Source organism: Malania oleifera, chromosome 8, assembly GCF_029873635.1.
Source record: "Malania oleifera isolate guangnan ecotype guangnan chromosome 8, ASM2987363v1, whole genome shotgun sequence".
Lineage (NCBI taxonomy): Eukaryota > Viridiplantae > Streptophyta > Magnoliopsida > Santalales > Ximeniaceae > Malania > Malania oleifera.
The window spans coordinates 56,528,320-56,542,379 of record NC_080424.1 but is presented as its reverse complement, the minus strand read 5'-3'; the positions used below and the strand labels follow the sequence as shown (position 1 = coordinate 56,542,379).

Below are 14,060 nucleotides of genomic sequence, written 5' to 3'. Positions count from 1 at the left end.
TTCTTTCTAGATAGGTTTGATACAAGGTCCATGCTTGCATGTCCTAACCTTCTATGCCAAAGCCAATTAGCTTCACTCATGGCAGCCAAGCATGTTACATCTTGAGAGACTAAGTTTTCAAGGTTTATACAATACACATTATTTATTCTATAGGTTGTGAATAGGATTTCATGTTTTATTGGATTTTCAACTGTGCACTTATCTTGTTTAAAGATTATATCAAAACCTTGGACACTAAGTTGGCTAATACTTAAAGATTATGCTTTAGTCCATCAACTAACAAAACATCTTCAATAGTAAGTGAGGGTTCTTTACCAATTTTACCTATTCCGACGATTTTACCTTTGGCGTTGTCACCGAAAGTCAATTAGCCTCCATATTTTTGAACTAGGGACGTGAACTTTGTTCTATCTCCCGTCATATGCCTTGAAGACCCGCTATCCAAGTACCATTTTTCCTTCGATGGAGTAGTCCTAAAGCATACCTACAAGGAAGGATTCATGGTGTTACTTTTGGAACCCAAACCTTCTTAATTCTTTTTAAGTCATACCTAGTCTTAGTGTTTACTTTCCATTCATTCTTGATTTTGACATATTTCTTTTTAAGTGGACAATTGAACTTTATGTGTCCCTTATTTCTACACAAGTAGCAAGTAGTGGTGTTTTCATATATACTTGTAATAGATGTGCTTGCATAGTATTTAGCTTCTTTTACAAAATATCCTATAAATAAATTTTTCTTCTTTTTTGTTTTCTATTCCATTGTAGCTTATTCCTTCTTTATTACTTATCATCCTTTGTTGACCAGCCATCTTTTCAAAATTTTCTTTTCCTCTAATAAAATTGTAAATGATTCTATCTTTATCTTCAATTTTGCTTTTAAGATCACTTATTTCTAGGTCTTTCTTTCTTTCATCATTTACTTATAGTTTTACTAATTCTTGAGACATATTGTTAATATTCTTCATTAGATTATTAATATGAGAATCCTTTTCTTTTTCAGCCGATTTATTACTTTCTAGTTGATTTTTAAGATTTTACATTTTGTTCTTTTAAGGCTATGTCTCTCTTAGATACTTTGAAGAACCTATTGTGTAAGTTGAATAGTTCAGCTTGGATCTCTTTGTAAGAAGGCATACTTTCACACGAATTATTACTAGATTCTCTACTAGATTCTTTCGATGAACTATAATAAGAATTTACCTCAGCATTGTGTGCCATAAAGCACATGTTGACAACTTCTTGTTCACTTGAGTCATCCTTCGATTCGTTTGAGCTTGTGTCGTCCCACGTAGCTTTCATTGCCTTCTTTTTTTTCTTCTTGTCCTTCTTCAGCTGTGGACAATCGGGTTTAATACGTCCAACCTTCTTACAATTATAACATGTCGGTGGATTGTTGTTAGTTTGCTTTGTGTTTGTTTCTTCTTTGTTTGTTTTTGATCCTTTAAACTTTCGAGGGAATTTTCTGTTCTTCCTAAAAAATTTTCCAAGTCTTTTAGTGATAAAAGCTAGTTCATCATCTAATTCATTATCTTCATCCTCATCACTAGAACTTTCTTTACTAGCCTTAAGGGCTATTGATTTCTTGTTTTTATTATTATTCTCTGAATTTCTTTCATTCATTGCCATCTCATATGTGAATAGAGAACCGATTAATTCGTCTAGGGAGGTGTTTTTTAAGTTTCTTCCTTCCATAATGAGAGTGGCCTTAGGTTCCCAAATTGGTGGTAGTCTTTTAAGGATTTTTCGGATCATTTCATAAGTTGAGTAATTTTTTCCTAAGGCATTGAGGGAGTTTATTATGTGAGTGAACCTAGTGTACATACTATTGATGGTTTCATCCGGGTTCATCTTGAAAGCCTTATACTCGCTTGTGAGCATGTCGATTCTTCTATCTCTAACATCTATAGTTCCTTCATAGGTTACTTCTAGCTTGTCCCAAATTTCTTTGGCTGACTTGCATGCCATGACTCTATTAAACTCATTAACATCTAAAGTACAATATAGTGCATTCATGGCACTAGAGTTTACTTGCATCATTTTGTAATCATTGTCGGTTAAGTCTTTTTCTTCTTTGGGAACTTCTTTTCCATCTATGAGTTTGGTAGGAATGTAGTCACCATGTGTGACAACCTTCCATGCTTTCTAATCCATGTTTTGAATATATATCCTCATTCTTTGTTTCCAAAACGTATAGTTTAAACCACAAAAGATAGGCGGTCTAGTAGAGGATTGACCTTCAACAAAAGGGGATACACCTAGGTGTGCCATTTAGACCTTTATATAGCTTCTAATCAGGATTTGCTATAACTAGGCTCTAATACCAATTGAAAGTCAAGGTGTAGTCCCAAGAGAGAGAGAGGGGGGGGGGGGGAGGTGAATTGGGTTTATAAAAATTCTTTTAAGTGTTTTTCCGAATTTTCAACCTTTTGTAAACTTAAGCAAGCACACAAGAATGACTTAATTTTAAATCAACCAAAATCCAAACACAAGCCAAAGGGTTTTGGTGAGTGATGGCGGTGTTGGGTTAAAGCCCCTACGGATACACAATTGAAGTTCAAGGGAGTAGTAGAATCATTGTGAGTCGACGTACACAACAACTCAACGAATTAGTGTGTGAGCACTTTTTTTCATTCATCACACCAGTGTTTTGGGCAAGGATAAAGCAACGCAAAATCTATTCAATGATTAAGAACTCACTACAAAAAATTCCTTGAGGTAGGGAGGTGAGCAATGATTTTTCTTTTTTTCCAATAGAGTCGACGATCCTTTTCTTCTCATGTTAAGCACAAGTTGCTGTGTTTTCTTTTCTTTCCTCCTTTTCCACTCACTTGTTCCAAAATGGGCTTAATAAATGCTAAGAAGTGCAATCGTAGGTTGAACTCAATTTCAACTGTGCACATGAAAATGAGGTCATGAACGTTGCACAAAGCAGGTTTAAATAGAAGCACAACAAGGTTAAGTTTTGTTAGACACAAGAATGCTCCAACATGTCTTTCCTTGAATGATCAACAACACACAATAAAAGGTAAGATTGCGTTCCTTTGAAAATAAGGAAATCAAAGATAAGACAACAAATAAGTCAATTTGAGTTGGAAAATATACAACAAGAAGCCGTTTAATTGAAATTCAAAATTATCTCAAGTTGAGGAAAATCTTGCATCTGTTTCAAAATTGGCAACACGTAATTTTCATATTCAAATATATGATGTTGTGAAAATTCGCAAGTGCATGAAATTGTTGCAAGTAATATAGTGATAAAGATGGATGTTGAACCTACGAGGACTTTACCTATTAACTATTAAAATTTTTCTAATTCTAAATTATTTGAAAATTAAGAAAAGTGGTGACTTTTGAATATGAAAAACAAAATAAAAACAAATAAAATTAAATCAACTAAATACTTAAAAAGAAGATGATTTCACCCAAGAATAAAACACTAAGGCATTCGACTCACCTAACCAATCCAATCCCAAATCCTAATCACGCAATCAATCAATTATCATTCTATTTGATGGCAAAATATTCTAACTTATCTAAGACCCTCTCTCGAGTAGAATTAGAATTACCCAAAATACAATAACATGCGATATGTCTATGCGAATTTAAAAGCAATTGAGTACATTAAGATTAACAATATTTCACATAAAGCCGCACAGATCATGTTCGCACATTCTTGTATTTCGTTCAATTCATGGCATACATCATACGAAACTAAACTACATGCATCATCTTTTGAATTAACATGCACAAAAAATCATTCAACTATTGATCGGATAATTGAAAACATTAAACTCAATGATATATGCTCAAAAGGAATGATGAAATTATGATCACATAGAAATAAGATTTAGAATTGTCATGGTGAGGTTACATCGTAGTCTTATCAATAGAAATTAGCCCATAATAGAATCAAAATAAACCATAATGATTCTAGAATTCATAATGAAAATTGTACAAAGAGAAGATGAAAGAATTAAAAGAAGAAATTGTATGTAGATCGAGAATCTCGATCGTCAATAACTTCAATTCGGCCTCTCTCTTCTTCTTTTTTTTCCAAGCTTTGAATTCCTCTCTAATGGTGAAACAAATCCTCCTTTTTTTTTCTTAGCTTCAAATCCTCTCCTTTTATCAAGCTCTTGTCGTCCTCCCTTCTTATCTTCCCAAAACAAGATCATCCAAATCCCCTCCTTTTTTGCTGCCGCCTTGATGTGCGATTTGCTCTATCGAGATCTTCCCATCTTCAAAATTTTTCAAAACGAAAGTTGTGGGATTTTTTCTTAGCTTTCAGTAGATACCAAGATCGCCCTTTTTGGAGTTTTCTAACAAAAGTTATGCTCCAAATACTAAAGGGTGTTTCAGGAAATTTGGGAGAGGAAGTTGAGTTTGAGAATGACTCTTGTTGAAGGGAATTTGAATTTGAAAACGAAAATTTCCTCTTTATCCCATAACTCCTTTAGTTTATTTATTCCTAAACAAAAAATAAGCAACATAAATAAAAAATCTAATAAATAATAAAATTAAACACAAACTAGCATAAAAATAAAAGTGAAAGTATGACAAAACTTGTATAGAAATTAAACACATCATATGAAAATCAAGTTTTTAGTGATAAAAAATCATGTATAAATAATTAAATACGGACCCACATGTGAGAGTGTTCTATGAGCTAATTTCAACAAAAATTTTCAAAATATTGACACAAAATATTGAAGTTTGATTTTTCTGCAAAATTCCCATTTTCATCATTAGTCAACTCACAAGTCTACTCATGCACACAAGCTTGTCATGAGTCTACTTATGCAAACATGCTTCAATTCGCATAGATCTCATGTATCGTGAGCAAAAAAAATATACATATGAATCATGACAAGTAAGGCTTTAAAATCATCAGATCATTAACTCAAAAGAAGAAATTTAACGCTATACATAACACAACAGGTATTTTTTGTATTCACCACAACACATAACTCATAAGTTCTGTATATTCATCACAACACATGCATAAGTTATCATCAAAATCAATCCCTAGCGTAAACAAGAAGGAAATTGTTAGTTTTTTTTTTTTTTTTAAATTCAAAATCAAGGAAACGTTTTGTATCAAGGCTATTTCCACCTGAGCTGTCATGTTGACTCACCAAGTTGTCATGTTACTATTTGGGAGCCTGAGCTAATAATTTTTGGTTGAACAGTACACTAGTCTCATACTGAGAAAGAGCCACATCTATGAAGTTCCTTTTTTTTTTTTTCCCTGTTATTACTGTGGTGGAATGATAAGTTTGATTTTTCTTTACTATATTTATATGTGCATGGAGATTGTTGTGGTTCATTCTATCTTAATGCCCTCTGTTTATATGTACTTTATGTAAAGACTGTATCTCAGCATTTGTGTGTATCCTTTTGTAGAAACTGTTGAAAGGATTTTACCAATGGTGTGAGTTTGTTTGCAAACCAGCGAAGACATTGTAGCAATAAACATTTGACCTTAGGCTGTTTCCTATTTCTTAACATGTTAGTCATTTGTATAATTGAAAAACAGAGAGAAGAGATGTCAATGGTTTGTCAGCTTGAACTCTAAATCTGTTAATGAATCTTTGTATGAGATAATGTATGAGGTAAAAATAAACTACAGCATTGGTATATGTGGATTCATTGAACTTTCTTGTTGTCTGTGGAGAGGGGTACCAAGTAGCAGTAATATGATCTATAACCATTGGCCTTGTGCTTCTGATATCTCGATACTTCTTGAATGAGTTCATTTAGTCTGAGACTTAATAGTAGCTCAGTGGTTGTATTCTGGGCTCACTTGTGGAGTGTGGCACTTAAAACAAAGAAAGGAGTTGGCTTATTCATTATTGTTGGAGATATTGGGACATAATTGCAGAAATTATTTAGATGTGCCCCAGAGGGGACATCCCAATGGTTAGAACCTGGGACTTCCATGTTTGAGTTTTTGGGTTTGGACCTTAGGAAAGAGAGGGAAAGAGGGTATAGGATGGGAGATGGGTTGTCTTCTGTTGTGGTGCAACAAACCAAAAAAAAAAAAAAAAAAAAAAAAACTTATTTAGGAGAGAGGAGCTAGCATTGCAACAGTAACTAGGGTTGAGGATGGGAGGCTTGCGTCTAATGGATGTGTTGGGCTCTGTGCAAACTTGGTATTGGTTTCTTTGTTGCTGCACATTGTCTCGAGTATTGGGCAGGATGGTGTTTAGTTTGCACACTTGTGCTGCGCCTTGTTATCACTTTGAAGCAACTTCCCTAGAGAAAAAAACTCTTGCAAAAGGAATCATAAACCTCAAAGTGAAAGGTTATATTGAATTTTCTGTGATAAGCTGAATCCTGTATTTTTTACCAAAGGTTTCTAATGCAAAAAAGAGGTATTTAGACTCAGTTTAATAATTTATTTATTAATTTTCCTTATGTTTAGCTTTTTCCTTATTGTTCTTTTTTAAAAAAATTATTGTAAAATTTATGATTCTAATGCTCAACATCTAACTGCATGTGCCCTGCACAATGTCTTTGGGTAAAAAAAAAAAAAAAAAAAAAGCACTTCTGCTTCTTGCCTTTAAAATCTATTGAAATTTGACATGAGATATGCTCTTGAGGTGTGTGTATATATATATACAGCAATAAGATTTTGCCTTGATTTACTTTAAATAATGAAATTAGGGGTGTATTCGAGTTGACAGAGAGGGGCACTTGAATTTGAAGCAACTTGAAAATTTTGGGCTCCAAAGTTGACTCAAACTTGGTCGATCTCAAAACTGTTAAACTCAAGCTCCGCTTAGTTCTAAGATCTCAAAAATTTAGCTTGACTCAGTTAAGTCCAATTTGATTATAAAATAATATTTCATACATATGAAATATATAAATCATATATCAAAATATATGTATAAAATATATTATATCACTTTTATGTAATATTAAAATAGAAAAATTACCAAAAGCTTGATTAAACTCAATTGGCTTGTGAGTAGTATTGCAAAACTAAACACTACTTGTCAAGTTACTGAGTAGCTTAAGCTCAACTCAAACTCGAGTAAGAGTTGAGCTGAGTTGACTGGTGAGTTGAGCTTGGGCGGCTTGTGAGCTGGCTTGATTCACATACACCCATATATGAAATGGTGTAACATCTAAGGAATTAGAGCTCTTAAAGAGTTAAATAGAGATAAATTGATAGGTTCACCTTTTTTTTCCCCTCTTTGCGACAGTGCGGGACAGTGAAAAAATGTCATGGCCATGTTCATGGAATTATATGGCGGAGAATTTTTTATCAATCTATTAGCTATTTTGGCAGTGTATAAATTGCTGGGAATGGTGCTAGCTAATAGGAGAAAGTTATGGATTGCAGCCAACATGCTTTTCTGTAGGGTAGATTAATTTTAGATGCAACTTTGTCAGTTAACAATGGATTACGAGGGATGAGGTGTGCAACTCAAATTCAACACATTTGGATTTTTGAGATTTTTGGACATTGTTGCAATTTTTTATTTTGAGTTTTTTCAATTTTGAAAGAATTTTTATAGTGAAATTTTATTATGGAAAAAATGAATAGATCTTAAGATAATAATAATAGGAAAGTAGTATCCTAGTAGTATTTAGGTTTCCTAGTTTTGTTTACTACTATCCTAATATTTTAATGGATTGACAGATTTTGAGGAATTAAATTGAGTTATTGTGAATTTTCTCCCTTAACCCTTGATTAATTAATTTGTTTTTTTTAATTTCTTTGTCTTGTATTCCTCCTTGTCCTTTTTTTTAAGCCAATGAAGCCATGCAAGATTGAAGGATGGGATGCTAATACATTAAACATGGGTTTTCTTGCTTATGTCTAGAAAGAGTGGGTTTTTCATTGGAATGGAGAGGCTTTGATTTGGAAATATATTTCTACGATGAAGTTCTTGGTTTTTGGTGAATGGGGATGGGTTTCTTCTCCTCCAGTAGGGATTTGAAAGAGTTGATTCCCATTCCCCTTGGCCTTTATTATGATGATGGAGATGTTTAGTAAGACGTTGAGAAAAGTTGAAACTTAAAGGCTGTTTCAGTGGTTTGAAGTCGGAGAGTTTAAGGGGAAATGCGTTCCACATCAGTTGTGAAGATATTGGAGAATATTTTTTGGGGCAGTGTAAATGGTGTTTCAAATGCCATTTGATTAGATGGGGGACCTTTGAGGCAGTGTAAGTGATGTCTCAAATGCCATTTGATTAGATGGGAGATCTTGAAGCTTCCTTTTGGTGGGGGGAGGGTAGGCATCTTCGAAATTCGTTTAATTACTAAGGCTCTTCTTGGGAAGTGGCATTGGAGATTTGTGCATGAGAAGAGTAACTTTTGGAAGGTATTGGTGAGTCCCAAGCAGTAGGAGGATCGAGTGGGTTGGTTGTAAATTAGATAAGGAGATGTCAGAGGTGGGTTTATGGAATATGTCATGGGAAGATATTGGGATTTTTTTTTTCGGTTTTGTTTTAGCATTTAATGTTGGAGATGGTAGTTTAATATTCTTCCGTTATGATGTCTGGCGTGGGACTACTCTCAAAAGTCAATTTCATAGTCTTTCCAGGCTTGCTTCTTACAAATATGGGCTTGTTAAGAGCTGTTTTGTGAGGGAAGGGAATTGGATAAGATGGAATTTGAGTTTTGGAGGGAACATCAAAGAATAAAAGTTGGATTGCCTGTGCCTCCTGAAGCTCCTCCAAGATGGTGGGGTGAAGGGGTTTGGGGGATAGGGGGTTTGGGAAGATAGGATCAGGTGAGATACATTTCAACCATTGGAGATTTTTTCCGTTAAGCCCTACTATTCCTTGGTTTCAAAAAAGGTAGGGAGGTAGGAGCAGCTTTCCTTGGATAGCCATTTGGACAACCAAGGTTCCATCAGTGGTGGTGGTGGTGTGTGTGTGTGTGTGTGTGTGTGTGTGTGTATTTATATATATAATTTTATTTTTAATTTTTTTGAATTGGGAAGCTGCTTAGGAAGTAACTCTTACTTTAAATAATCTGATAAATGGAATGTGTACAGTTAATAGCTGCTTCATTTGTAAAGTTCTATGAGAGACAGTTAATCGCCTTCTGTTACACAGCTGATGGGTGCAGGTTCCAATTTATGTTTCCTTGGGGATTAGTTAGGTGGCAGAAGAAAAGAGGTCGAGCAGGAACTGCAGTTTATGAAGGGTATAGGTGCAGAAAGAGAGAATATATGGGATGCCATTCATGTAGCATTGTTTTGCTTAGCATGGAGAGATAAATGGTTGAGTTTTTTCAAGAGTGGAAATCTTCAAATTGAAAAGAAAGTGGTCATCTTTCTTACAATTTTGACTGTGTGGACTTTCTTGCAAGAATTTTTGATTCTTTTGTTGATTTTGTGATTTTGTGGAGAGTTTGTTTTGTGGCTGCTGGCCATTTGTCTGTAGCTTATGGGATGCCATTCATGTAGCATTGTGTAGGGGTTAGCATGGAGAGAGAAATGATTGGGCTTTTAAAAGAGTAGAAATCTTCAAATTGAAAAGAAAGTGTTCATCTTTCTTACAATTTTAACTGAGTGGATTTTCTTGTAAGAGTTTTAATTTTTTGGTTGACTTCGTGATTTTGTGGAGAGTTTGTTTTGTGGCTCAGGGGTCTGGCCTTGTTGATAAACACGCATGCTTATCAATAAGAAAAGGAGATATACTCTTGAATTAACTAGCCTTGTTGAAGTGTTCTCTCTCTCTCTCTCTCTCTCTCTCTCTCTCCATTTGTTATAGATATCCCAAAATTTATCACTCTGAATGTAGCCCTTTGTTGTTTTCTCCCGCTAGCAAGGTGAAATGGGTGTATTGGGGCCCTAGTTTAGTTTGCTTTTTTCCCCTAACAATAAAAATGAAATATGAATGAGGGGCTTATGGCGGTGGATTGTACTTTAGTCTTGCAGTCCTTAGCATTGTGTATGTGACCCAAAGACATGCATCCAAATTCCCTGTGTTCTTTGAATTGCTTCAAATGATGCTGATATGCATTGAAATGGTGCTGGTTTTGGACATTTTAACTTGCTTTTTACTAGGCTTCTGAGGCCCAATCAGAACAAAATATCTACTGCCATCAAGAGCAATTTAATTTACCTGAAAAATTTGTGATTTTTCTGAATGGAACACTGTTCAACATCAAAATGACTTCTAGGTAAGAGTGGAAGGAGATGTGCAGAAAGTTTCTGAGGAGGAATCTGAGCAGTACTTCCATAGCCGTCCTCGAGGAAGTCAGATTGGAGCAATAGTCAGCAAGCAGGTCTGTTTCACTTTTGTTTCTATTATATTGGATATATTGATATTTGTTTGCATTAACTTGTGGTCATTTACTTGCTTTCTTCAGAGTACTGTAGTTCCTGGAAGGCATGCCCTTTGTCAAGAATACAAAGAATTTGAAGAAAAACTCTCTGATGGGTAAGTAGACAGGACACAGAAATACCATTTAAGCTACTGGTCCTTGCATGGTTTTCTGCAACTACCCTTTTAAATTATTGCGCTCAAACGTAGTTGCAATTTTGCACTTGATTTATTTTATTTTTCAGGTTTGCCATGTATAAAATCAAGAGATTCTTTAAATTCCACAACTCATGTGCAGGAGAATTAAATGTTTCAATTAGAAATTATTTTTCTTTCTAAATGTGCAGAAGTTTGATTCCAAAACCTAAACACTGGGGAGGATATAGGCTTAAACCGGACCTTTTTGAGTTTTGGCAAGGACAGCCATCTCGCTTGCATGACAGGTTTTCTTCTTTTTCTGTTTTATATTTTTTTTTATTACGTATATTTGTTTGCTATGTTATCAATCATTAGCCTCTAGGGAATTCAAAATCCAAGCTCCAGTTCCAAATTTGTCCTGTTAGTCCTTTGGACACTTGCATGGAGATCCTGGTTAAATTGTGCTGGGTATTGGTTGTTGAATACTGAAGTCAGGTGCAGTGGTATTCAATTGTTGCCAGTGAATTTGAATGGTTTCCTGCTGTGTTGGGTGTGTCATTATTAATTTCAATTAGACATTTAAAATCTGGCAAAAAAACTAATGTTGTAATGATGTGAAAAGGAACAGAAAACATTATGAATACATGAGGCTCTGAACTCAGAGATCTTTTATCAACATTTGAAAATTTTGAAAAATTCATTCTTTAAAAGTTTCAAAAGCATCTGCATTATATGTAGAAGTTGATTAATTGTTCAGAATATTTCGTTTTGGAAGAAACTTTTTTACCTTTTAATTTTTTTTTATAAACTAATAAAAGTACTTTTATAAGGGCTTATTCTCTGTCTCAGTACAATATTATGTTTGATAAAAATATGAGTACTGTTAAATTATTATTATTTTTTTTAATATGTAATAACTATCCACTTTTACCCTAGGCAATGATGCTATTTTTTTACTGTGTTTGGATCTCTGATAATGAATAGCTTTGTATCATGTGTGAAAGCATACCTTTATAGAACCAAAAACTATTAAATCTAACATCTTAATTTTTACCCATGAAATTTTGAGTGGATGTGTAAGGGCAAACATGCTAAAAACATCTTTTGAAAATTTTTATTTTTAGAAATTCTGCAATCTGAAGCCATCAAATATGGTTTATACAAATTTTCTACAATCTGAAGCCATCAATTCAAGCTAGTGAATTCAGAAAACCATTTTCAGTCGGACATTTATTATCAACTGACATGAAGGAAAAGATATGGGTACAAACATCTATTTATATTTCGGTGATACTGTCCAATGACTTGCTGAAACTAGAGTTCATACTGTTCAATTCATATAAGAAATCTAAATTCCATACAGAGTGTAAACTAAGTTTTATCTTTCCATGTCAAAATTATTAAACCTATTAATTAATTTAAATAATCCAATTCTAACCACACTATTATTATTCTATACAGAAAGGTTTTGCTGATTTTTGTTGAATATTGGTCTCTACACAAGGTTATATAATTGCAGTCCCCTCATCTCATTTACTATTTAACTTTTCATGCATTAAATTTTTCATGTGGAGTGCATGTGCATCTTGATTGGTCTTTAAGAGTTTGTAGAAAACTAACTGGCTATTCCGGTTTATAAGAGTAGTTTCCAGTGATTATGGAAATGGATTTCACATGATCAGATTTACATCTGGGAAGAAATTCCAGTTAAATGTGATTTAATTCAAATGAACATCTCGCTTTGATGATAATGTGCATGTCTCTCGTCAGGTTGCAGTATTCTCCTGAAGTTATTGATGGAAGACGAGTATGGAAAATTCATAGATTGGCTCCCTGACTAGTATTTTCAGCATCCTCATTATGAAGCTTGTGTTCATGGTACTCTTTTATCATTATGCTGCTAATTACTTTTGTGTATAGCAAGATGCATGTGTAATACTGTGCCATGAAATTTGGGGATTACTTCATATACACAGGAGTGGCAGATTGTATCAAGATGGGTATAGTTATGAGGATTGAATAGAATGCCATCTTAGATGCAGTTTTAAATCCGGAATCAATTGGGTGGTAATTAATTGGGAGGGAACATATTTGAGCGATTGGCATGAACAATGTTATACCTATGCAGTCTGATTTTGAGGCTTTCCTCAACTTTATACAAATGTTATTAGTACACCATGAAATTTCATGTAAAATTGTCACCTAATGGGTTGCTGGGGGTAGAATATCTGCAAGAGGTGTTAATGGGGTCTAGTAAACTTGGGGGAACAAGAGATATGTGAAAAGTAAACTTGTGGCTGTATTTATGTTTGAGAAGGCAAGATTTTCTTAAATGGTGGTCACTATGGTCATGGCTTTGCTCTTTGTGTGTTGTATTTTAATGGAATGCTGTCATCGATAGTTGTAATATCTTTTATTTGATGCAAAATACACAGTTATTATCATGAAAATAATGCCGAAAACAGAAACTACAACCATTTTCTTTGCATCATGTCTTCTATTCTTACCAAATCTAATATTATGCTAGTTGTACTATTTGTAAAAAATAACCTTTCTTTCTAGAGGCCATGTAATTCTGTCTGAAGTCACCTTTTTCTTCTTTTTCAGCAATAGAAAATATTTGAGTAAATTGCATTTAATAACTTTCATTCACTAAGTTTGACTTTGTTGAGGAATTTAATATCTCAGTAGCAATACCTAACTTAACTCATTGCAATGTTATCTTGAAATACGTGTTTGTAACACAAATTGGGGGAGTTTGGCCTCTACGACATAAAGTGTGAGTAATGGTTCATTTCATTCAGCATGGATTTCCATTACACTTATTGACTGGCCCTCCGAATTCTATCTGCTATGTTACACCTTGGTCCCGGAACGTCAATTTGTTCACTGGCAATCTTGAAGATATAAACTCCTTGCCACACTGTCTTGGGGTGAATGTGCAGAAGTTGGGGATGATGGCGGTGAAGAGAATAGAAGAATTCATCCTGGAAGAGTACTATCTTTATAATTTTTTCTTGTTGCTTCAATGTTTGCAATTTTTTTAGGTGAATAATTTTCAAGAATCATTGGACTTGTTTTTGGTACAGGCATGTGGGCACTACAAAATAGAATATTGTGCATTGAAAGTTATTTGGGGATGGTGTTTAAGAATTTTTTTTCTTTTTTTTTTTGGGGGAAGGGTTCTAGAATACCTAATGACTCCAAATCAACATTAATGTCATTTTTCAACTCCATTTTGCTTTGGCCTCAAGGAATCATCAAGGTTTATTTATTTATTTTCCCTATTGTTTCATTGCCCATATTGAAATTGATGTTTTGGTAGTACTACAAAACTCTGATCGTACGTCTAATTTTTAGTGCATTGCTCATTTTTAGTCTGATTGCATTACTCTTGCTTAACAATAATTATTTCTGTTTGTCCTATTGTTAGATTTGTTTTCTTTTTTTTAATGACAACTTGTTTATTGTTATTTAACCAAGTATTCCAATCTATTCATTATTCACTCGTTGACACTCATATTTCACTAGGAGTAAATTGTTTTGGTTGCATATCATTGACATAGATATTTTGATTCACTGTGATTGTCTGGGGTGATCAAACCACTAGCTTCGCTACCACAGCACCGGCGAA

General features: G+C 34.1%; 1 protein-coding gene across 5 annotated transcripts in view; it reads left to right on the top strand.

Moving 5' to 3' along the window:
• The window catches only part of LOC131162050 (pyridoxine/pyridoxamine 5'-phosphate oxidase 1, chloroplastic), a 36,550-nt gene extending 22,841 nt beyond the window's left edge, over positions 1-13,709 (top strand). The window contains exons 11-15 of one of the 5 annotated variants that reach the window (XM_058118169.1): positions 10,146-10,250; positions 10,335-10,405; positions 10,636-10,731; positions 12,197-12,304; positions 13,231-13,709. In XM_058118169.1, coding sequence (XP_057974152.1) covers positions 10,146-10,250; positions 10,335-10,405; positions 10,636-10,731; positions 12,197-12,263 — 339 coding nt within the window. In that variant the 3' untranslated portion in view covers positions 12,264-12,304; positions 13,231-13,709. Of the gene's footprint in view, positions 1-10,145; positions 10,251-10,334; positions 10,406-10,635; positions 10,732-12,196 lie in introns of all 5 variants that reach the window. The other 4 variants (XM_058118167.1, XM_058118165.1, XM_058118166.1 and 1 more) reach the window with 4 other exon arrangements.
• The last annotated feature ends 351 nt before the right edge of the window (positions 13,710-14,060 follow it).